A 23149-nucleotide genomic window follows, 5' to 3' on the forward strand; every position below is an offset into this window, starting at 1 on the left:
AAGGTAAATATTTGCACTAACTTTTGTGGAATTGTAAATTCATGCCCGTTAAAGTGCTCATGCGCTTTCTGTTCATGAGTAAACGCCTTAAACATTACATTAGTCAGGTAGAGATCTTCCTGAACAGATCCTTCAAAGTTAGGGAACAAATTAGAACCACAATGTTTTGGACTTTTGACTGTAATTGAACGGGTTTGTAAACCAAATTGTGTCCCTTGTCGGTGCTCTTCATATTTGATCTTCAAACTAACAGTGACAGCGGGTAGCTAGCAAACAGGGTAAAGACACGTGCCTTTCGTTCTGTCCATATGTAGAATACTACACACCACAATTCTCTATACCGGTTCCCTCTGCTTGGATGCTTTGTAATAAAAAGAAGCCACATAGTTATAAATATCACTCTCAGAACGGACGAGTTGGGTCTTGCGCACAGCGTTCGTGTACGCATCAACAGTTGAGAAGGAGCTACGAGCGTTAACAAGCGTTTACTTTCAATTTGCGGACAGTGTATTCTGAAGATCAGCCACGATGGAAGAACCAGATCGTGATCGTCCTGCAAATGCCGATGCGGTTGGTAGCAAAGTAAACGACCCGCTGACGGCATCATTCAGCTCGGAAGATCCCGACAGCTGGACATTACTGGGCAAAGGCAACGATCAGCTGCACAGTGAACCAAGTGGAGTGCAGGAGATCGATAAAGAAAATGTGACTGCGGAGAAAGGAGCTGGTCAGCCGACCTCAAAGCAGCGTCATGATAGTCACCATAGCACTGAGTGAGTTTTAACGATTTTTTTTGCTTTATTTGTGAGTGATGAATGCAATTTTGTGAGCAGAGTTCGTAGGCGAACTTTGTTCCTTTGTGAGTTAAATATAAACTTTGCTGTGAACTATTTGCAAACTTATGTTCGCCCGTTGTTCTAGACTATAAATGTGTTGCTAACTTTTAATTAATTGTAAAATACCGCTTCAGTTCGCAGCTAGATGAATCTTCCGATGGAATCAGCGTCATCAGTGAATGTGACACGGCGAGCTCTGACAAGATGCTTACTGAAGAGGAATCACCCATCGACCATGGATGCACGGTTCATTTCAGCCGGAACATTAATCTAAAGCTTCCGGATTACATACCACTTACACCGCCTTACACACCAGACGAACCGAAACCAACTAGGCAAGAAACGACAGACGAGAACAAATCCGAGTTACAGATCAAACGTCCCGAGGAGCAATCGATAGAATCAGTGAATTCGATTGTGGAACATTCTCATCCTCCTGTGAGCAATGCCAGCTGGGTCTTATTCAGCCTGTTGGCCACGGGGATGGTCGCGGTTCTGCTTGGCAACTCAATGCGGCTCCAGAGCCGGGTAGAAGAGGTGAATTTTGAGCACGAGAAACGCATTTCCGAACTGGAGCTGGAGAACAATATTTTGAAGAACGAAATGAACAAATTGCGCCACCTTTACACGCGTTCCGAGCTAGACGAGCAAGTTCAGCGGGCTGAATTTGAGTGGAGAGATGTGCTAAATCAAGCAGCATTTGATGAAACCGTGGACCAGAAGCAGGACGCTGAACTTGTGACGGAAGAACCGGTCCAAACACCGATAAGGAAAGTTCCTCCCCAAGATGGTGGTGTGAAGCGAAAGGTTGTTTGGTCGGGAGACGAAGAGGAACCGATGCTAATTGTGGACAAGGATTACGTACTGCCAGCGTTCTGTTACAAACAAGATCAAGCAGTGCACGATGATCTGTTTGCTGAGTATAGTGCAAAGTATTGTGACATAAAGAAGCGCAAGATTGAAGCAAAGCAGAAGAAGAGTGAATTTCATCAGAAAAAACAGGCCAAGCCAGAAAATTATAACAAATTCATCCATCCTAAGGCTTCGGAGCCTTCGCAGGAAAAACGGATCGACCCTAGCAAGCCGGCATCACCATTCAACATTGACTATCAGAAAGCATTTGATGCTATCAAGGCAGAGGGTAGCGTTATAGTAGAAGCTCTGGGTAGCATTTTGGATCTTTCTCCCGATCCGGAAGAAACTTTGAAAGCGAATGTAAGGGATGCTATTTCCCCCGAATACGATGAAAAGATTTCGTCAGAGGATGAAGCACGCACACCAACAGATACTCCTGTGTCACATGAGACTGAAGAACAGTTATCAAAATGCTTCGAAGAAAGTGGTTGTGAAAAAGTATCTGGAAAGCAAAGATACGAAGATCACAAACAGCGAAAGTATCGCGAAAATGAATATTACAGAAAAGAGGATAAACCAACGAGACAGGAAGAAAAAGAGTTTATCAAACAGAAGGACCGTGCATCGCATGAAGATGGACATAAACAAAGAAGTGATAGCCGGGAAGATGTAAGGCAATATGATAGCAAGGAAAGGAAAAAGGAGTATCATTCGAAGGACAAATATAAGCAAAAAGAGCCAGAGAAAGGATACAATAAACAGAAGGACAATAATATCCGTTCAGCTCAGGAAGATGGCCATAAACAAAGAAGTGATAGCCGTGAAGAAATAAGACAATATGATAACAAAGAGCGAAAAAAAGAATATCATGAAAAGGACAAATATGAGCAGAAAACATACGCTGAAAATTATAAGAATGAATATAACTCCAGAAATAGGGAAGATCACCATGACGGGAAACGAAAACATCACAAACAACACGATAATTATCGCAAAAATGATCACGACGATGACGACGATGATCATCACAAGAAAAAGTTTAAACAGCGTGAAGAGTTCAAGGAGCGCGATCATAAAGAGAAGTCTTATCACTCTGGCCATCGTGACGAGCAAAGACGTGGTAGTGGCGAACGGCCAACAAAGCAGGCTTACGAATCCGGTGAAGGATCTTATTTAGAAGAGTTTAAGCGTACAGAATGGACCAACGGCGATCGACGCCACGACGATTATGAAAAGCATCACAAAAAGCATGATCGTAATCAGCGTCGCGAGAATGATTATTGGGATGAAAAGAGATATAAGGGCAGAGATGAATACCGCCAGAATGGTGGTAAACATAGCGAGCGGGGATCAGGTGATCAGCATTGGCAGGAGCGTATGAAACACGGACGACAAGCCGCCAGAGATGAGCAAAGGCAGCAGATGGAACGAGACAATAACTGGTACTTAGAGCGAGGAACTCAACGTGAAGAAGATCGAATGTTTCCTGTACCAGATAGTCCAACGCGGTGAACTCGCGATCGTTCTGTTACGTTGCAGCTGCGTTACCAAATACTAGTGACCAATCCTAACGGATTCATTTAATTTTGCTTTTAATTCTGCTATCAGTTTATGCAGTTAATTTAATTGAGTTTCTACTTTGTGAGCCTGATGCTGTTCAGTGTTAGCAGAATAGATACTACTATCGATACAGCTTAACACATCTTTTGATAGCTGCACTCTAATAAAGTATGTGATATATAAAAAACTAATTAAAAGGACATACTTGTACGCTAACAATGTTGAGAATAGTTAACAACGGTAATTATGACATGCTATGGCATTTATTGGCAATACGCACCGTGTTTAGCGTCCACCGCCTAGAAAGCTGGGTCTCCATCGCTGCACTGCCGGCAGATTGCGCTGTTTGTCCTCATGCTCTCGTTCGGCCATCTGTTCTGCGAGTAGACGCTGATTTTCACGGAACTTTACAAGAGGATTTTCGAAAGATTTATAGTACGTCATCACATCGCGCACATCTTCCACCTCACTAGTGGCGATCGTAACCAACAGTGCCATTAGATCGAACAATCCCGAATCATCATCATTGCCAGTCCAGCGCGGTATGTTGAGCGTATTTTCCGGGTGCAACTTTGTCGAGTTTGGATCCCAATCGATTACAACGACTTTGCTAAGATCGCGGTTTAGGTTGTCCAAATTTTTTACATGATGTCCATCGACAAAGTGTGTTGCATCGCGCACCAAACGATACATGATATAGCCCCGCGGGTCAAGTGCATCCAGGATGGGGAATACGGTCATTCCCTGATCGGCAGTGAATACTACAATCTCATAGTTTGCGGCCAAAGTTTCCAGAAACTTATCAACGCCGGGACGCTTCTTGAAACGCCACCCGGTTTGGTATGTCCAGTCCGGGTGTACCAGCACATCTTTCATCTCTAGCACCAGCGTGTAAGGTGGCTGTACGTAGGGATACTTGAGCGGGTCCGGCAACAGCTTTTCGCGTGATGGTTCTTGAATCATTTTTTGGTAGTATGTCATCGATTTCCACATTCGTCGGAAGTATTGCTGAAACGTGGGCAATTCCATGAATTCGTCCATTATTATGTTACCTTCCGCGTCCCGATCCGGTGCGCCAAACACCCAAACCATGTACACACAGAAAGCGGATACGGAAAAGCCAAAGAAGACGAATCCTAACTTCATCCGCTTCCAGGACGATTCCTTCTCTTCGTCCTCCTCTTTGCGTTGCTTTTCTTGCTGCACTTCATTTTCGGTTCCTTCCACTGCGGTTTGTGGAAATAGTTTCGAAAGCAATTGTGGCGCTGCAGCACTTTGCTGTTGTTCGCCAGGACCTTTGCCGGCTATGGAAAGAAACAACAAAGCTGTTACACAACTGTCCATTGCGGTTAAGTACGCGTGATCGATACATACAAACTGTCGAAAGGAACCTAATTTGCCGGCCCTGTAAGAATTTGGTGGTGGTGCAGTACGATCGGGCCCATTTACGGGGGTCGTCCCAAACTTTAATGAAGCGTGGACTGGAATAATGGTACTGGCCACGGTTTGTACGGTAGAGGGCGGACGCTGAAATGGTTTGATATTGGCAAATTTGTCTCAGGCGGAAAAACTCGCACAGGTTTCTCGAAACCATTTTTTATGTTTTGATTCTGTACTTCAGCATGTTCTTTGACATTCGATTTTTCACAATCGCCGAAAGGTTGACAGCGCGATAGACATGGTCCGCGAATAAGGTCATGTTTGACATAAGCTTCACAGACGAGAAAACCGATTGATGTGTTCAATTCTATTTTCAGCAGTTATTATAATTTTACTACACTACAGTAGATTGAATTATACACTAGATGGTTGCAGCTTTCCATAATTGGCCAAAGACAACAGAGTCACAAAGAAACAAATGTGTTATTTGGCAGTTGTGAGTTGTGTCATAGCACAATTTGAACTCAAATGTCAAATGGTGAGTTGTCAAATCATGGCCACAGTTTACCAACCATTGCAGTTTCGTATTACCACTGGAGTTCGTCGTGGTTAGGTGGCATACAATTAAAAGAATAGAACAATCACAATATTCCGTGTTCTCCTTTCCGATAAATGATACAAATCCCCACGAAATACTCTCTCTGCGTACATCGGAGCGTAGTTTCATTCCGCGTAGTGCAATAGTGGTGTTACGGCACGCAGTACAGCTACGCACAGCGTTCAATGTATTGTGTTTGGGTGGCGGAATTTCCAGCACAAAGCACTAACGCACTCTAAATAGGGGTTTTTCATCGCGGCATCATTTTTCGTTGTTCAGCACGCAGGTGTTTATCTAATCGCGACAAAGAAATGTGTTAGATCACGCTAAACTAGGCCTAATTTCTTCGTAAATATCAACGAACTCCACACCGAGTGAGATTGTGGAATTGGTGTCACGAAAGGTCATTGCGTGTTTCATTTTGTTTACAGCAAAAGTTAAAGCGACCAGAGGTGTTTGTTTCATACGAAATTGTGCACGGGATAAATAAGGAGGTGAATTTGTCGCGTAAATGCGGGCACGGATCAGGCCCTCGAGCATATTCGTCACTTCTCGCGATGATTGTAGATTTTGCCTAAAGATAAGCTATCAGTGTTGCTGCGTGCCGAGGATGAGACGAGGTGTGTGACGAAGCGTTGAGCAACGTTGATTCTATGTGTGTTTGTTGTTAACAAGTGTCTGTGCTGTGGCTGAGTTCATTCCGATGTGTACTTGCTAGCAAAACCACCACGATTGGACGCAATTTGACCCATTAGGTGTGCTGCGTTACTTGTTGTGGAACAGCTCTGGAGCAAGACGGATTGCTGCTAAACATTTCCAGTCCAAGGACACGAACTCTAAGGTGGCTATAATAGCCGCACAACGAACAATCAGAACAACCGTGAGCTACGTAAACTCTGGCACTTTCCGACCAGTACTACAATCCGCACAAAAATGGCACAAGAATCGGTAAGTAGCAAAACTAACGAGTCTACTTACTTGTTTAGACAACAAGTTCGCATTAGAATGTAGAACGCTTTTATTATACGGGGGCACATGGGACAACCTCACCGGATATTGGGGCTGCTTACAATTCATCTTCGAAGATATTCTTTTCTGGCGGGATGTCTACTACCTCGACCGCATCCAGTGTGACGAAGCTACCGTACTTGGGTGCACAGTCAAAATACCGCTTACCTTCAAAGGTGCCATCATTCACACCCACTGGTTCATCGAACTTGACTCCGATGTAGATGCCGGGCTTTCCTACCAGCCTGCCCTGGTAAGCAATCTCTCCGAGCCGAGTTGGTGCACATTTGGTCATCACCGTACAGCGTTTCCCTACGGTTGCATCCCTTAGCTTCTTCTCCTGTTCTTCGCTGGCACGGGCTCGTGCAGCCATTTTCTGAGCAGCTCGCTCATCGCTGTATCGGCCGAGCTTGTTTTGCCGCAAATAATTACGCAAACTGTCCTTTCGGCTATCGTATTCTTCTGAGGAAAGTTCAAATTTTTCAGCACCACTATCTTCCAGCCAGGTACAGCGTCCGGTAACGTGAAGCCGCATCCCATCCAGGACAGGAAACTCTCTGAGCGATTTATGATCATTTCGGTTGCCACGATCAATAATCTTCTCGATGAACTGATCACCGTTGTAAAGTTCCACCTCCATTCCATAAGCACTAATGCCGGTGGCAAACTCAATAATGTTCTAAAGAAATCCAAACAGAAATGATTTAAATTGCAGCCTTCTTCTGGCCCAGATCAATTGACTTACTGTTAACTCCGCGATTGTAATGTTGGGATCCATTTTGCGATCGTACGATACAGCATCACTCGCGGAGTTGCTAATATGCAAATGAATAAAATCTGCCATTGAAATGCCGCTCGGAAACCTGGGAATTGTAAGCCTGTCTCTTTAACAATCATTTGAGAACTGTAGATGCTTCCTTCTAAAGGTCCGTTGTTTCATGAATGTCATAGCAACCGAACCATACATAACGAAAACAAACAATAAGATTGCTTTGATCGGTTTGAACGTTTTCCATTTTGTTTGTGTTTTAGTTGCTGCCGTTAGAACAACAAAATTCAAACTAATGTAATAAATTCATTCTTTACTTATACTTTATAGCAGAGAATTGTTTCTATCTAGAACGAATTATTTCACATTTCATCAGAATATTGTTACCATAACTGGACATATTTGGCCAGGTCTACTAGGTCGGGCTGGGAACGGAGCAGAAACGTAAACACGGCTTATCGCAAGGAACAGATTGCGAGGTTAATGATGATGAAAGTAAGGTCCAACGCTTCTTCGTGGAGGATACAACAATAGGAAGGTTAATAAATAATTTGCGATAGACTCCGCAATGTACATGCCAACTATTGGATACCTTTTATTGTATTGCAACAAGTATTATAACACGAGAACAGTTGAGGGAGTTTTAGTTCACAGGAGGGCACGTTACTCCAGGGATACATCCGGGCACACACTCGATCATCGGGTCACAGCATGCCCGATGCGGATAGTCGCAAACCCATTCGCGGACGTTGAAATGCAACCCCGGTGGACAGTTCATTTCGCACGCCCGGCCAGTTTCACACACGTAGTAACGGGTGCAATCGCTGTGGGCCAAAAACACCGGTTGCGCTGGATTGCGGGCCGGACATTCGGCGTTTGCGACACAGTTCAGTGGACAGGCGTTGCAGTTATCGTTCCGCTCGTCTAACGCGGCCGCCGGGATCGGTTCGGGTTGCTGCTCTCCCATCGCGGCACACACCGCAATTGCGACGAAAAGGATGATTTGTTTCATCGTGCAGTCCTTTCTGTACACTTGATGCCAAAATGGTTCACCTGCTGAAGAATGTTTCAAAGTATGTGGTTAATGCGCTAAACGCCGCTGGTTTTATACGAATCTCGAAACTGAGCCTGAGGGTGAGTGACTTAGACTTCAAGGCAGTTTTCAAATAGCAAAAAATTTCGCAGAACTGATGATGATAAACAGACATGTTTTATGTTGTTGCGCTTATGTCAATCAATCATCATTTGCTAAATGTTGCTGTTTGCGTAATGTTTCAAGATCGAGCGCGTTTTGGAAATTAGTTAATGTGCTGTCGAAGCAATAGAACGCTTTTGGCTGTTAAGTATTGTTTTAATTAAATTTTAGATAATACAAAATATGATGTGCTAAGAGATGGAAAAGGAAGAAGAGTTGAAGGTATTTTCAAGCAGATTATTCGATTATTTTATAAAATAATTGATTGACGGACATACAACACGTACATTTAATTTATCAAAACTGAAGCTCTTAGTGCAATTTCACGAATTTGAGGTTATGTCTAATTATTTTCTCGAAATTGCGGTTTCTTTATGTTGACCAACAACAATGTAATGGTCTTCTTAGCCTTATCTGATCTGTTCGATCTACGATCCTCGATGCGTATGATTCTTTTTTATGGTGACGAGTTAAGAGTTTATTTCATTTGTTTCTAAAATGTTTTACCAAGTATTTAAAACTAGTTTGATTTAGAAAAACTCTAAGGGAGTTCAGCAAAATCAATCAATCTTCGTTCTGATTCAATCAATCAATCTGTTTTTAATCATAGACGAGATTAGATTCTTGTCGAGTGTAATTCTCTTATCTCTTATCCATGTTAATGACGTTCATGCAATTTTTTGTTAACGAACATATAATGTTTATAATGTATCTATCAAGCTAGATAACCCCAATGATTTTGTCATATCCATTGATGATTTCATCCGTTTGCAACCATTTGTTTGTTAATTTATGTAATGACCTGTTCAGAATCATAAATTTGTCAGGTCTGTTTGAAACACAAGAAATAGAGTATTGAAGCGAGAAATTGTTATTTTGTAGATCTTGTGTAAAATTTTGATCGGCAAATTATTTTTAATATATCTTGTTTTCATTACACTCTCTGTAAAGTCTGTCAGAATAGACGAAATTGTTTTGAAATCGAGTAAGTCATTTCGTCGATAGCAAATATATGACCCACTACCACAACTACTACCACGGTTTGGTATAGTTTGTAGTGAATTAACCTACATCCTCTTCCTACTTTCTTGACCAAACAGGTCGAAAGATTCGAAGAAAGATATGTAACGAAATGCTCTCCAACGCGGGATTTGGATTTATGTTGGAAAGAGCACGTATGTTGCCGCCGTACCGCATGAGCAAAGACCGCGGTGATCGAGGTACAGCTCTCACCAGCTCATCCTCTCCCTGTATCGTTGGTTAGTTGCTCTCTTCGAAGATACTGCCACAAGTCTCCGCGATCGCGAGCACCGTTCGCTTTGATCGTCTCTACACGATCGTGTGTTGGTCGACGGGTGTGAGGCTGGAATTTTCCAGCGATCCGCTGATCGGTGCTCCAAACCAGCTACGTACGCTTTCAAGAGCGGACCATTGATTGATGTAGTGGTATTGCAAAATGCAGTTCGACGAGAGCCCGCGGGTCTCGGTCGGCAGAAGCCCACCGTCCCGGTGAAAAGAAAGCAAGCCCATTTCTTCGCAGTGTACGTTTGGTGGTGGTCGCGTCGCCAGCTTGCAGAGTGGCGAACATCTTCGACTCGTCAGACGGCGACGGCGAGTTAGAGACATCCGCATCCGACTCGCTACACGGGGCCCAGTTTCCGGTTACTATTCGTTCTGGTGGAACAAACAGTCACGTTCAACTGTGAATTACGCTTTACCCGTGCACGATGTGTGCACCACGAATTGGGTGAAATTTTGTACAAAAAAATTAAATTGTGTTGGCTGAGTGATAGACACACGACGGTCGCGATCCAGCAGCAGCAGCACCATTTTTTCTACAACGGTGCAACGTATCGTACAGAAAAAAACACAGATGCTGTGCGCGTGAGAGTGTGTTTGTGGTCGCGGTCTGGGCTTCGCGAATTTCTTCGCGCTGGTGGTAGTGTTCCGTTATAGTGTCGTTATTAAATCGGCAGCGGCCAGGCGCTCGGCAGACGCTGACCTCCGCCAGTGCAATTTGCTCCGTGGTCGGAAAGTAAAAGATGCCCTGCAGAGAAATGTAGTAAAATGTGAAAGTGAATCATCAGCTCCAGCGTGTGTGGTGGTACGGTGCTGATACTCGTTCAATTAATACTTCCGTTTGGAGGGGTTTTTTTTTATTGAGATCCTCAACCGACAAAAAGAAGACGGCATTGGAAGGAAAGCAATGTCTGGCTACGTTTAGAGCGAGTGTTTTGGTGAATTGTAATGTATTTTAACAGCAAATAAGCAATAGCGATACACAGCCGCAAGTGCGACGCGATACTATGAAAAAGAAAAATAAGATCACGATCATGGATCTTGTCCTGCTTTGGGCCTTGAAGGTAAAAACCCCGTAGCAATAAGCTGTCTTCTCCCGTCGTCCTTACACACATTGTTTTTAGATTTACAACTGGCCAATGATTGGGGTTTTCCGTTGAACTATTTTCATTTTTATGAAACACAATAAAAAAAGCGATTCAAAAACAGCACTACAGCTTTCCCTCCCGCGTGTGCGAGACTTGCTGCAAGTGTTGCAAACTTTTTGCCCGTGAGGGAAGATCGAATGATCCGCGATTGCAGTCCAATGGGTGCCATATAAATAAGCAATAACAAATTTCGATTGTTATAAGAGAATTGATTGGGGTCTTTTCGTTAAAAACTCCCAACGCGAGCTTCTTGTGTTAATTTGTTGCGATTCAAGAATCTAAATACCGGTCGGAGTGTCGTCTCAAAGTCGCTAAGGGCATTAAATGACAAAAATAAAAAGGGAATTGTGACTCTTCCGTGCTCACACAGCTCACAGTGCTCCAATACAGCTTTGGCTTTGGCCCGGAATCCAGAAACGAATGGTAGGACTCCCGCTGCTTCGATAAACATAATTACCATTTCCATCAATTTGACCTATTTCTTTCCGGTCATATATTCAAATGAAGCGGAAAACGCGTACGTGTGCGCCCGGTCCGAGCGCAGAACCATCGACTGCAGTCGAGGAGAATTAGCTCTCACACACGCTGATCGGCGACTCAGCATCGGCGGCAGTGACAGTGTAGTTTGGGGTGCATTTTGTAAGCGTACGGTCGGTTTGGTTGTCGGTGGCCGGTCTTCAGCCTTGAAACGGATACATCTAACTGCAGCTCTCCGAGCTCCCTCGCGGTGATAATGACGATGACAAGTGCTGGGGTGCTGGCACGCAGGCGGTAGTTGCGGTTTAGACGCTGGCTTTGCTACACCCGTAGAACCTGCTTTTCTCGTCCCGGGTTTGCGCCTCAAGTTAATGTAGGTAATGCTGCAGAAACCTGCTCGCGCGTACACCCGTTCCAAAGCTTTTCGGGTTGGATATCTTCCGCTGCATATATCCTTCCCAGCTCACCAAGAAGCCATTTCCTGCCGGTACCGGCCGGCGTTGATAGCTTCCCTGGTCGTCTTGTTTCGCTTTGGGGATCGTATTTGTGGTGTGGATTTGGTTGTTGCGGTTTTCCGCTTGGACCCAAACGGCGGTTAGGTTTTATTGCTGGGAAAAGGTCGAAAATCGGTCAACAAACGGGTTTCCTTCGAAAGTTGGGTGGTGGATGGGGTGTAACGTTGCAATAATTGCAACTGCAGCCCAGCATTGGAGCGAGAACATTATTCGATGCCTCGCTCCGCAGGATTGTACCGTAAACAAATGATCTAGCCAGTTTCTTTACACAGTTAAGTCCAATTTATTTATGTTAGAGTAACAGCAAAAGGGTGGCGATAGGATGGTGGAAGCAGATGAAATGAAATTCTGCCTGAAAGGAAGAGAAATTTTCCGAAATTAAAGACATAAAACGAAAATATTTTCTACATAAAACGCATGTCTATGCATTAATTGTTCTCCATCGTGGGGTGAAAAATGAAATATACCTCCATTCATCGGTGGATTTTCCACGTTCAATCAAAATTGTACGCAAAACTTTCTTTTCCGATACGACCGACGATCCCGATCGTGTTTCGTAGCCAAATTCGATAAAAGCTCTCGAAACCGGCAGCAGCAAGCAAAGCCACGATCTCGAACATGACCCAACAGATGCGCGCATTTGGTTCGCTGTTTCCCTCCGAAGACTTTCGCCCGTGCGTTGTTCCGAATTGGAACCGTTATGCAGCTCCACAGCTGCCCAAGGCAGCAGCACTGGGATCGTTGCTGGTGGTGTTTGTAGTTTTATCGTAGAAGCAGAAGCGTTTTCGCCATGCTCCTCAATTCGTATCGCTTCCTATTGCTCCTATTCGCTGTTTTCTTCCATTGCTTTATTGAGTCTTGCTCCTATATATATTGCATCCTCAGTTTATTTGCTGTCTGTCTGGCAGCAATTGGGATCAACCATCGGTTAGGAAACAATACGGTCCGTAACAAAACTCGAAGACAGTTAGGCAGGTAATTTCTGCCATGCAATTATTAGGGCCTTTGATGCGAAATTTCGGGTATTTTTGTTAACTTTAATTACCTTGCAATACTTCATTTTGAAATATATCTTCTTTTATTTCGTTTACTCCCTGAAAACTAGCTGTATTGTAATTATTTTAAGCACTGTATCTCGATTTTAAATTTCTTAAAGCAAAATATTCTATCGAAATGAAGATTCACAATATCCAATATCGTCTGCGCAAATGAAGAAACAATTGTGTTTATGTGTTCCTGGTGTACCAATTTTGCTCATCGAAACTCGTTCCGCTCTGAAAATGAACGCTCGCCTGTAATACACACATTTTAATGCAGATAGGTTTCTTTAAATTGTTGGTTGAAATGTTATTTTAACCAATTTTTTGCACAACATGGCGACACATTCGTATGAATATATTGTAACATTGAGTATATTGAACCCTTACCTATATTTATATACTAGTGTTACGTTGAAAACGGCAATACAGTTTCCTTTCACATCCTACATCTCTTTCAACAGGTCGTAAAACAATTTATCGATCGGATCAATAGCTCCAACAATGATCCAAACCGAAAGGCCGTGACACCGGCGATTGCAACCCGCTTCCTGTTGGCACGCAAATATGACATCACGCGAGCAATGGCACTATACGAGCAGCATGAACTGATTCGGCAACGAGAAGGGCTGTACGGATTCGATCCACTGAATGAACCACTTCGTGCAGAGTTGGAGACCGGCAAGTTCACGATCTTGGTAAGATATTTTGTTAGACAATGTGTATATTGGTTGCTTGACTTTTGTTTTACGCATAGCAATAAGAGTGGATTTTAGCAGGATTGAGAATAAGAATTGTTTATCGTCTCATGCACACTTCTTCCGAGCCGGATATGGTACATCCGCTTCCAGTTTGATGAATGTGTTGTTCGATGTCTTCTCGGGGAGTTCGCTTTCAAAGTGATCGCTGTGTGTGAATCAATACGAGCAGTTTTGAACACGTTTGATGAATTGTTTTTCAGAATGTTGATATTTTGGCTGGATACTTTCTTGATCTTCGTTACGGCATTCTGACGAAGAACAAAAAATCTTTTTGATCTTAGCTTTACTGATCTTTCGATGGTTTACTAGTGCTATTTTTATATCACCGATATCCAGATGTGATTCGATACGCGACGTTCTTTTTTCGTATTAGACAAACACTTCCTCCCGTTCCGCTATGGGACCGCTTCAAAAGTTCCTTCCTGTTTCCCCAAAACTGAAGCCTATAATTTTCAATCTACCCATAAACGTAATATTTGAATGCTAAACCAATTATCCGTCATACTTGTATGTCGCGTTTAACAACTAATGTTTCTTTCCTTTTTTTCCTTTTAAAGCCCGGACGAGATGCCAGTGGTGCAGCGATCGCACTATTTACCGCCAATCTGCACTATCCGATGACCGTGACCCATAAAACAACACTTCAAGGGGTCGTTTATCAGCTGGATGTGGCGTTACAGAGCACCGAGACACAGAAGGCAGGCTTAGTATTCATCTACGATATGAGCACTTCGAAGTATTCCAATTTTGATTACGATCTATCACAAAAGATCCTCACACTGCTAAAGGTAAAGGAGAACATAATTATGATTGAATTTCATGTATTCGATATCATCGTGACACTTTATGAATCAACGCAAATGGAATAGACATCCTGGTGGCCGAGTATGATTCCTTGTATGTAGAAAAAATACGAGTTCGAAAGTTCCCAACACACACGATGGTTGGTTAATTTATTCGCACCTTTGTTTGGTGCTATTTGAAGCGCGCGTGTGTAGAGATGACGAAGGTTACGTATGACTTTCGCGCCCACCAGCATGAACTGTAAGCGGGAACCGCCGACCAACCGATCAAGCCGACCGCGCATGGTTAGTTGGTCTCTGCTAGGGTGACCGAACATTTCGCGGGCGTTGTACTGCGTGGCGAGGATTATATTTGATACGTCATAATTAAGATAGCGCATATCGATGTCCCCGCCGGCAGTGTGTCTTGTTGCCACGTGCTTGTTTGTGTGTTTGTGTGGATAGTTCGTGCCCTCGTACACACGCGGTGACAATATCCAAATTGTTTCAATTGAGACGCGGTCGTGCTACCATGGCGCATATTGCGTTCCCAATGTATCTGTGTGTGCTATGGTAAGCTTTCGTGTGTGATCACGTACCTTCCCGTACATACGCAGCGGAAGTCCACTTCTATACTGTCGCACGGTAAATAAGAAGGGCAGCAACAGAAGAAGAAGCAATTTGTACGCGGTGCAAAACGACAAACCATCAAGCAAACAGTAAGTGAAGGCAGTGAGCTAAGCAAACGCGGGCGCACACTACGGATTTCCTGGAAGTCGAAATATACGCCTGGATGCCCCGGAACGCCGATGAGGCAGGCAGTCAAGTCCATCTTGGGAGAGATATCACCTGTTGTTCCGCTGCTGTTCGACCCATTGAATGAATTCAAATTCCGACGTAGATCAGTCAGTCAGACCGCGGGAGTAATGAAATTAAAGAGGGACGACATGATCGCTTAATTTTGTTGCTGTTGATTTGCTTACCTACGCCGCAGTTACTTACCTGCGGACGCCACGACTGGTTTTTGTTTTGCGCTAAGCGTGTGTTGTCATTCATTAAGTCATCGTGCAACCTAGTGGTTCCCTTAACAACATTTACTCGAGGCATCAGCGCATGCGTTTGCCTGAGGACGTTAGCTAAGTGTGTGTTTTTGCGCTTCATTCACTGATCTCATCAGTGTCAGTGCATCCGTAGGGAATTGGTCTTATTATTGTCCGTGTGTGGAATGAATGTTTAAGTTGACTACGTATTGACGAGCAAGTACTGTGGCCCCATAAAGTGACGCGATACTGAGTTATAGTGATTTGAAATTCATTCTGTGCGAAGTGTGAAGAACAACGTGCGTCCATCAAGAATCACGAATTGGAACTTGACATAAGAAGAGATTGAAATGTTTCAGACGCTCATAACTCAGAATAGGGGTTGAAAAGTTCAGCTCTTCAACTTTCATAAGACCTGAGGTGTTAATACTCAATGAGTTCCTACCTCAGCAGCTTCAAGATTTGTAGAGATTTTAGTGCCAAAAGTAGTCAATGAACTCTGTGTATTCTCATTCAAAGTAAGAGGATGAATATATTCAATATTCCGAACACTACGATTAGGACTCTGCCACTAAAGGTTCCTCCTTAGGCTTTGAATTCAGGCTAGAAATGACATTTTTCAACTTCAGTGGCGCAAATTCTGTCTCTTCGTAGATGGAATGAGGGTAGCAAGAGTTCATTGAACCCACTGCAGGGGGATTATCTCAAGAACTGCAATTAAAGTGAAGCTTAAAATTCATCTGTCTGTACACAACGTATACAGTTTATCCAACACTATGAATCACGTTCCCGTTGTTGCCAATCAGAAAATTACATTTTACTGTTTATTGTTGTATTTCGTTCTAAGAAGCTGCACATCTGGAAAACAACAACACGCTAGTCGATTAACGTTCCCCGAAATAGGTATTCTAAATTTATTTCTCTCGTTGGCTTGTTTTTATTGCGGCAACCTGCATGTTGTAATAACAAAACGCATCGGTATTCTATTTGCATTTCCTTTCTCATCGGGCAAGGACGTTTCGAAGTTATCCTGACAGCGCGGATAGCAATGGTGCCATCGCTGTGTGCGTGTGTTTGGTTAGCGTTTCTACGAAGTTGAATGTTTGATTGTGTGCTGGAAGGGTCCGTATGTCATGCGTGTGTATGTGTACCGATAAAATGCGTGTGCGTGCGGTGTTTTAAGGCGCACGCGTTTGTCGATGCTAACACGATGGGAAAGATTTCAGTTTGTGTTGTTTCGTGAAGCAGCACACGGTTGTGTGTGCACGGGAAACGCAAGCGCATTCGTGCCTTTCCCCCTAATCGTATTTTATTGCACAAAACCCATTTTAACTACACAACACACAACTACCACACAGGGTACCGAAATCAGCGCCATATTACGAAGTGACCACACGCTAATCAGTATGCATGAAGTTCGTGCACGTTTGATACAATAGGCAAACCAAGGGACGGTGTTGATTTCGCAGTGCCGAAAGCAAACCCTTAATGTTTTGCCTGTCAGTTGACAAAGCTATTTCGGATACTGTTCAACGTTTGTGCGTACAAGGCAACGGTGCATATTGGTTGTTGAAGTGAAAAACGCCTCGACCAGTTGGTGTATCGACCCTTTTGCGAATCGTGACATCTCTCTGTGGTGTGTGTCCCACCACCACCACCAACACCGCCCTGTGTCGCATGTCAGCTAGTGTTTGTTTTTGAACGTGAAAATCTCTCGGCGTGCTTCTTTTGCACAAGTGTGTCCTGAGGCCAAAAGGGATTTTTCCTCATTGTGTTGTTTCCCTGCGGCTTTTTCGCAGCAAATCGGCGAATCTGCGAACCGTGCGTATACACCTGCATACAGAAGGCGTGGGATTTGTGAAGCTTAAAAGTGTGCAGTGAAAGAAGAAACATCATACAAGCGAAAACGGAACGGGGTAGTCAATCCGTGGTGCTGCGACCGCGGCAAGTGTGTTATCGATTTTGTGGAAAAATTCATTTCCGTCCGTCCCGTTGCGAGCGGTTTTGGGTTGGGGAAAAAGTTATAAATATTTCCTTTGTGTTTTGTTCGGGTCGGTAGTTGCCGCTGTTTGAGAGGCAATATTTGTGTGGAAAATTGCCAACGCAACAGTGATTCGCAAACTAACAAATGCACGTCTGCGGCAGATGGCCAAATCGACAGTGTCCCTTCGTGAAATGTTAAGGATACCTGCGTAAAACCGACAAACAGCAAAGCGTACACTGCGAAGGTTAGTATGGCACACGGGTGTTGCGCCACATTTGTTAGGAGCAAATGTTTGCCTGGCAACCCTTAAAATTTGTATGATGCGTTTGTGATAATACATCGTGCCCCGAATGTCAAGAGCATCGATCGGTTATAACGTTTCAGTTATCTCATATATGTACCGGCCATGGACGTATTATAAACCCACGCATTTTACTTCAAACGTTGTGTGAGGAAACAATTGTGTGTAATGATGCCCAGTGGAAAGTGCCGGAGAAGATGTCCAAATAAGATCCCTGACGGATGATGTTTACTTGACAGTGAGGTGGATTGTAAATGCGTGATATCAAAATATGAAAAAAATGTTTCAATTGATCTCATTTGAAAGTTGTCAAACCCTTTCAAAAAGATAGAGAAGGCACATTATCCCTCAATAGCGAAAGTGGTCATGAAAAACACATGCTTAGTTTCGCAGAAAAAAACACAGCAGCCCGTCCATTTTCAGTAGAGATGGGAACGAGATCAAAATGTTGTCCTTGTTCAAGGGCGTGATGATTTGGCTTTAGATCCAACCGTTCTAGTTTTCCCTGCGAAGGGCTAAAAATATAATTCTTGCTTTTGCGTGACATTAAGCCGTATCGCATTTATAAAGTTTGTTTGTTATTCTTAGTTCTTAGGTACCATTATTTAAAACCTATCGGGCAGTATACTGATCATGTTCAATAATTAATTAATTCATTTAATCGATTTGCCTAGGAAGAGGCATGGGAGATAGCCGAAAGAAGCTTCTTGGTTAGACGAGATATTCACATTTTTTATGGAAAACTTGATTGATTTAGAAAAGAGCGCGCATCAAATGCAGGTGGTTCCCGAGATACACGGTATCAGAAAATCGCGGATTTGCAGATACGCTGGTCCAGGAATTTGGTAGCTCAGTAATGTTATTGTACAAAATTCAAGCGAATGCGATAAAAAAACTGTTGTTATTGCTTTCTAATTTGATTTGTTAAGTTTGATATTTCTTCTAAAATATCGCCCGACCGATTCAATTTAGTTAAAGCTAATCCCTCAATTTTGCATCTCAATGATTCGCAAAATAGCGTCTCTCGGAGAGGCTACCTGTGTATCCATCACTATTACTATTAGAGAAATGGTCCTATTTTTAGTTTGATTTGCTTATACTTTATCCCAACCGGTGCGTGTTTGCAGGAAAATCAGCTCGAACAATCGTTATAAGCTAAACGAACGCACTGCACAAAGTTAAGTATCAAGTATTAAAGTTTTTCGATATTATTTCATTTGAGTTAGATCCCTATTGCTCGCTGATGTGTACTGCTTTACCATTGAAACTGCATATTTTGGAAAACCCAACAACGTTTGACTAACGATTTCTTTGGAATGCTTAGGGCACTAATCCACTAATCGATGAAATACTTTCATAGAAAGACCTGAATTACTTAAGAATTTTTAGTCAATAGGAAGATGAAGCAAATAGGAAGATTTGTGCAATGTTTTGCCGCCCTGGTATCAAAGTTGACCTACTTTTCAGCTCACAGGTCAGCTCAGTGGCCTATTTAACCTGATGCACACGGTGTGCGTTCATATTTCGCTCATGTTACGAAGGAGATTTAATTGGTTGGCTATATAACCAGCCATTTTGATATGTGATTTATTGGATGTATTTTCCAGATGTTTGAAACACTGTGGCGAATATTTTTTATTTCCAGCACTCGGTGCGAAACATATCTTAAACCCTTTTTTGTATATTCTTCTCTTTACAGGGTGGTTATCCAGCACGGTTGAAAAAGGTCCTCATCGTAACGGCTCCGCTTTGGTTTAAGGCACCGTTCAAAATCTTACGGCTATTTGTGCGTGAGAAATTGCGCGAGCGTGTTTTCACCGTATCAATACCGCAGCTGAGTTTACATGTTCCTCGGGAATCTCTGCCGGTTCGGTTAGGTGGTACCTTAGAAGTCGATCATTCCTCATGGTGAGTAAACTGCAAAGCATCAGCTCGGATGCAACATACCATTAGGCGAAGCGATATTCAGTATTGTTGTGCAGTTCTCTGTTGATATCTTCATATAAAGCCATTCCACTATTCCTTCTTGGTATAGCACCTTTATGGTGGTGGCTATTGTATTCCCTCTTGCATTTATGGTTGTTCAATTGTTCTTTCACTGTAAAACAATGCGAGGGCACTAAACATTCTTCCTCATTTTGTGTGTGTGTAACTTACTCATGATGTCAAGCTGAGTTGAGTTTGGTAGTGTTTTTTGTTTTTGTATCCTGGGGTTCCAAATTTTCGATGTTTGTCCCTATAAAAATCAACATCTCCTTTCGCAGGATGCACAAATCATACAGTTTCTGGGTGTTGGACTGCGTCATTTATTGTGCATGCCAAGTTTAAGGTAAAATGAAATAAACCGTTTTCCTCATTAATTCGAGCATCAGAATTCCTCACTGATTCACATTCGCTCACCTCAGATACATAACATTTTCACGTTTTGCAAAACAAAAAAAAAACATTTCCTGTGTTATGTGGACTTTACAAAGTTTTGATTTCCCATCGGCATCATCATCTGTTCCGTGCTGGACCTTTGTTTTAAACAACTACAAATGCTAGTTAAACTATGAGCGATCCTAGCTTACGTAATGAACTTATTATACATTTGCTAGCACTAGAAAAATAAACATTTTCGTAATTTATAGCTCCATTTATCTCGCTCAGTGACTACAATGACATCGGTCGTAAAAAAAACTAACATTTCAACTGATGATCAATGGTCATCGGTTCAGCATTTGATACACAGTCTTTGATAATATGTTTGAATGAAAGTTTAATGCATTTACTGTTAAAACATTGTGCACATTTCCAATATTTGCTGATATCTTTACGATTATCAGTCATATTTCATAAGATTATTTCTTCATTCATAACTGTTTTGATGCTAAATAGCTTGCGGGTTAATTTAGTCATTATTGTGCTTGGTAAATTGGTTTCTTTGACTTATCGTGAGTACCGGTCGAAAACAACCGGTGAAGGCATTGATCTTAATTTAATTCTCTTCCTGATCATTTCATGGGTTTTTTGTCATATTTGCACAGATCTTATGTTCACGTGGATATTTGTTAGCATATCATGATTCCGTTTAGACATTCCTCAGTATTGAAGATATTAGACACTACACAAGTGTTGTATATTCGTCTTTCACTCATACACGAGCCGGAATAAAGAAGAAGTATTAATTGTGTTGTACAATTTCAGGTTGTTACATTGTTACAAATCGATGACGAATCGTGAAGACGAAATTATTGCGACAGCAGGCCAGCAACAACAGCAGCCACAAGATTCTCAAAACAGCTCCACTAGCGTGGCCGGACCGAATGCTGGCAGTCCCGTGATGGGAAGTGCAGGAATCGCGGCAATTGCTGCGGGAACCGGTCCATTAGACGCACACCATCTACTAAGTGGAGTTGGCTCGGAATTAGTGGACGTTGCTTTCGTGGCTACTCATACCCACCGGGCAGTTCCTTCCGGCAATAATGGTACACTGGTGGAAGATCACTTAAATGTGGATGATATTAGCGATATCGCTGCAGTGAGTGTCAGCCAACATCTCGCTGGGAATCATACAGGCAATGTTGGGCATCACAATCACCATACCACCAATTCGGAACTGTGGACAGAAAACCCGCCAAGCAGCGCATCTTCGGGCTTTAGCGACGACGATAGTTTAGCTGGCGCCGAGGGGGATCCGAAAACGATCGAACAGATTGTGCAGATGGTACGAGAGCGTGGCAAGATGGGATTGATTCGGGAGTACACTGAAATCAAAGCCCGCGCTCCCGATGGTACCTTTACACATGCAAAGTAAGTACAATGTTAGTTTTCCAATAGCGAGAGTTAATTAATGAGTGATTCTTCTATTACTGTTACAGGTTGAGAAATAATTTAGGAAAGAATCGCTACACGGATGTGCTATGCTACGACCACAGTCGCGTTGTATTATCGCAGGAAGAGGATGATCCGACGACGGATTACATCAACGCGAATTTCGTCGACGGTTACAAGCAGAAGAATGCGTACATCTCCACACAGGGTCCACTGCCAAAGACATCGTATGACTTTTGGCGCATGGTCTGGGAACAGCACTGTTTGTTGATCATCATGACAACGAGGGTGATGGAGCGGGGTCGCGCCAAATGCGGTCAGTATTGGGAACCTAGCGAAGGCGGCATAGCGGAGTACGGTTCATTTCGATTGCGGACTATGTCGATAGAAACTAATGAAGATTACACGGTGGTAGAGTTGGAAATAAGAAATATTAAGGTAAGCAATCAATCGATATCCTTGCTGAAGGAAGTGCAGTACTTATGAAAGCAAATTTTCTTCCTTTACAGACTGATGAGGTAAGGTGCGTATCCCATTGGCAGTTTACCAGTTGGCCAGACTACGGTGTGCCCTCGTCGGCTAAGGCTATGCTAAATTTCCTGCAACGTGCCCGCGAGAAGCAGGCAGAGATGGTACAATGTTTGGGCGACCTTTGGGCCGGTCATCCACGGGGACCCCCTATAGTGGTTCATTGCAGTGCCGGAATCGGACGAACGGGTACATTCATAACGTTGGACATTTGTATATCGCGCCTGGAGGACGTTGGTACGGCCGACATCAAGGGAACGGTAGAGAAAATACGCTCACAACGGGCATACTCGATACAAATGCCGGACCAGTATGTGTTCTGTCATTTGGCCCTGATTGAATACGCGCTTTCACGCTCCATGTTACAGTCGGTAGATCTTTCGGAGTTTGACGATCGGGACGAAGAATCCGACTAGAAAGAAGAATCGTAAGTGACAAACAAAAACCCAGCATAATAAGCGTAATTTACAAGCGTCTTTGTGATCTACGACGATGAGAACAGGCCATTATTGGCTTCCGATTGGGGAATGGTATGGAAGGTGATAAAATCGACAGCTATCATTAGGGTTTGTGCGATGAACAGTTGTTAATCTACCAAACGCCACTTTGCAACTGTTGAACCTTGCTATCCCAACATGATCGTTATTTCTCCGTGTGATCAGAGTAAATGCCAATCACTTTCTCACGCAAGCGTACTCGCAACTCTTTCTGCAAGTGGACCATATCGTGCGGATTTGGTGTACGTGTAAAAGCATGTGAGATTTGCTTTTCTGTTTTGGAAGAACGTATCATTTGTTTTAAACTGCAAAGGCGTATTGTGCGGTCCAGATCCTAACCACTATAAAAAGAAAAGACCTGACAGGCAATAGGCAAAATACCAGGCGATATTAGATATGATATACTATTACATGCGAAGCGATATTGGCAAATTACGGAAAGGGATATTGCTGAGGCTGACCATACCTTCTTGCTGATGGCGTCTTTTTCGGCTTTTTGCAGTGTGATTTAACACCAAAAAACGGCACAACTACAGAATGATTTTCTTCCAAAAAGTATCCATTCATTCACAAAACGCAGGTAGCGAATCTAAACAGTCGTATTGGGGAAAGAGTCGTATCTTGCAGAATTGTATAGCTTCGTAATACAAATAGATTTCAGCCTTTTTCTACTACCTACAGTAGAGTGGTAAAGTCTCGCTATCAGATAAAGGATCGAATAATTGTATTATAATTAAGAACCTTTTCTTTTCGAAACCGTTGCATT

At 43.1% G+C, this 23149-nt stretch overlaps 4 protein-coding genes across 4 annotated transcripts; 2 read left to right on the forward strand and 2 right to left on the reverse strand.

Annotated features, from left to right (window-relative positions):
• Nucleotides 1–528: 528 nt before the first annotated feature.
• On the forward strand, nt 529–3203 carry LOC128708049 (RNA-binding protein 25-like). Its single transcript, XM_053803007.1, has 3 exons — nt 529–773; nt 971–2051; nt 2100–3203. The coding sequence occupies exons 1-3, from the start codon at nt 529–531 to the stop codon at nt 3201–3203; spliced, it is 2430 nt and encodes an 809-aa protein (XP_053658982.1).
• Nucleotides 3204–3536: 333 nt separating this feature from the next.
• LOC128706708 (mitochondrial import inner membrane translocase subunit TIM50-C-like) lies at nt 3537–4875 on the reverse strand. The gene is given in 2 exon segments (XM_053801649.1): nt 3537–4555; nt 4626–4875. Coding segments are annotated over 2 exon segments (1269 nt in total).
• A 1420-nt stretch (nt 4876–6295) lies between these two features.
• LOC128709382 (tubulin-folding cofactor B-like) lies at nt 6296–7081 on the reverse strand. The gene is made up of 2 exons (XM_053804380.1): nt 6983–7081; nt 6296–6916 (listed from the first exon to the last, which is right to left on the reverse strand). The coding sequence occupies exons 1-2, from the start codon at nt 7079–7081 to the stop codon at nt 6296–6298; spliced, it is 720 nt and encodes a 239-aa protein (XP_053660355.1).
• A 3426-nt stretch (nt 7082–10507) lies between these two features.
• Nucleotides 10508–22302, forward strand: LOC128710329 (tyrosine-protein phosphatase non-receptor type 9). The gene is made up of 7 exons (XM_053805379.1): nt 10508–10564; nt 13142–13375; nt 13996–14226; nt 19245–19453; nt 20732–21337; nt 21406–21796; nt 21868–22302. The coding sequence occupies exons 1-7, from the start codon at nt 10508–10510 to the stop codon at nt 22300–22302; spliced, it is 2163 nt and encodes a 720-aa protein (XP_053661354.1).
• The last annotated feature ends 847 nt before the right edge of the window (nt 22303–23149 follow it).

Source organism: Anopheles marshallii, chromosome 2 (assembly GCF_943734725.1).
Source record: "Anopheles marshallii chromosome 2, idAnoMarsDA_429_01, whole genome shotgun sequence".
In the NCBI taxonomy this organism is placed as follows: domain Eukaryota; kingdom Metazoa; phylum Arthropoda; class Insecta; order Diptera; family Culicidae; genus Anopheles; species Anopheles marshallii.

Bases quoted from the DNA above. Each gene is read 5' to 3' on its own strand.
- LOC128708049 (XM_053803007.1), top strand. From the start codon at position 529: ATGGAAGAACCAGATCGTGATCGTCCTGCAAATGCCGATGCGGTTGGT. The intron at 774-970 runs GTGAGTTTTAAC...ATACCGCTTCAG, and splicing joins GATAGTCACCATAGCACTGA to TTCGCAGCTAGATGAATCTT. The intron at 2,052-2,099 runs GTAAGGGATGCT...ATTTCGTCAGAG, and splicing joins AAGAAACTTTGAAAGCGAAT to GATGAAGCACGCACACCAAC.
- LOC128709382 (XM_053804380.1), bottom strand. From the start codon at position 7,081: ATGGCAGATTTTATTCATTTGCATATTAGCAACTCCGCGAGTGATGCT. The intron at 6,917-6,982 runs GTAAGTCAATTG...GGATTTCTTTAG, and splicing joins TTACAATCGCGGAGTTAACA to AACATTATTGAGTTTGCCAC.
- LOC128710329 (XM_053805379.1), top strand. From the start codon at position 10,508: ATGAAAAAGAAAAATAAGATCACGATCATGGATCTTGTCCTGCTTTGG. The intron at 14,227-19,244 runs GTAAAGGAGAAC...TTCTCTTTACAG, and splicing joins AGATCCTCACACTGCTAAAG to GGTGGTTATCCAGCACGGTT. The intron at 21,797-21,867 runs GTAAGCAATCAA...CTTCCTTTACAG, and splicing joins TGGAAATAAGAAATATTAAG to ACTGATGAGGTAAGGTGCGT.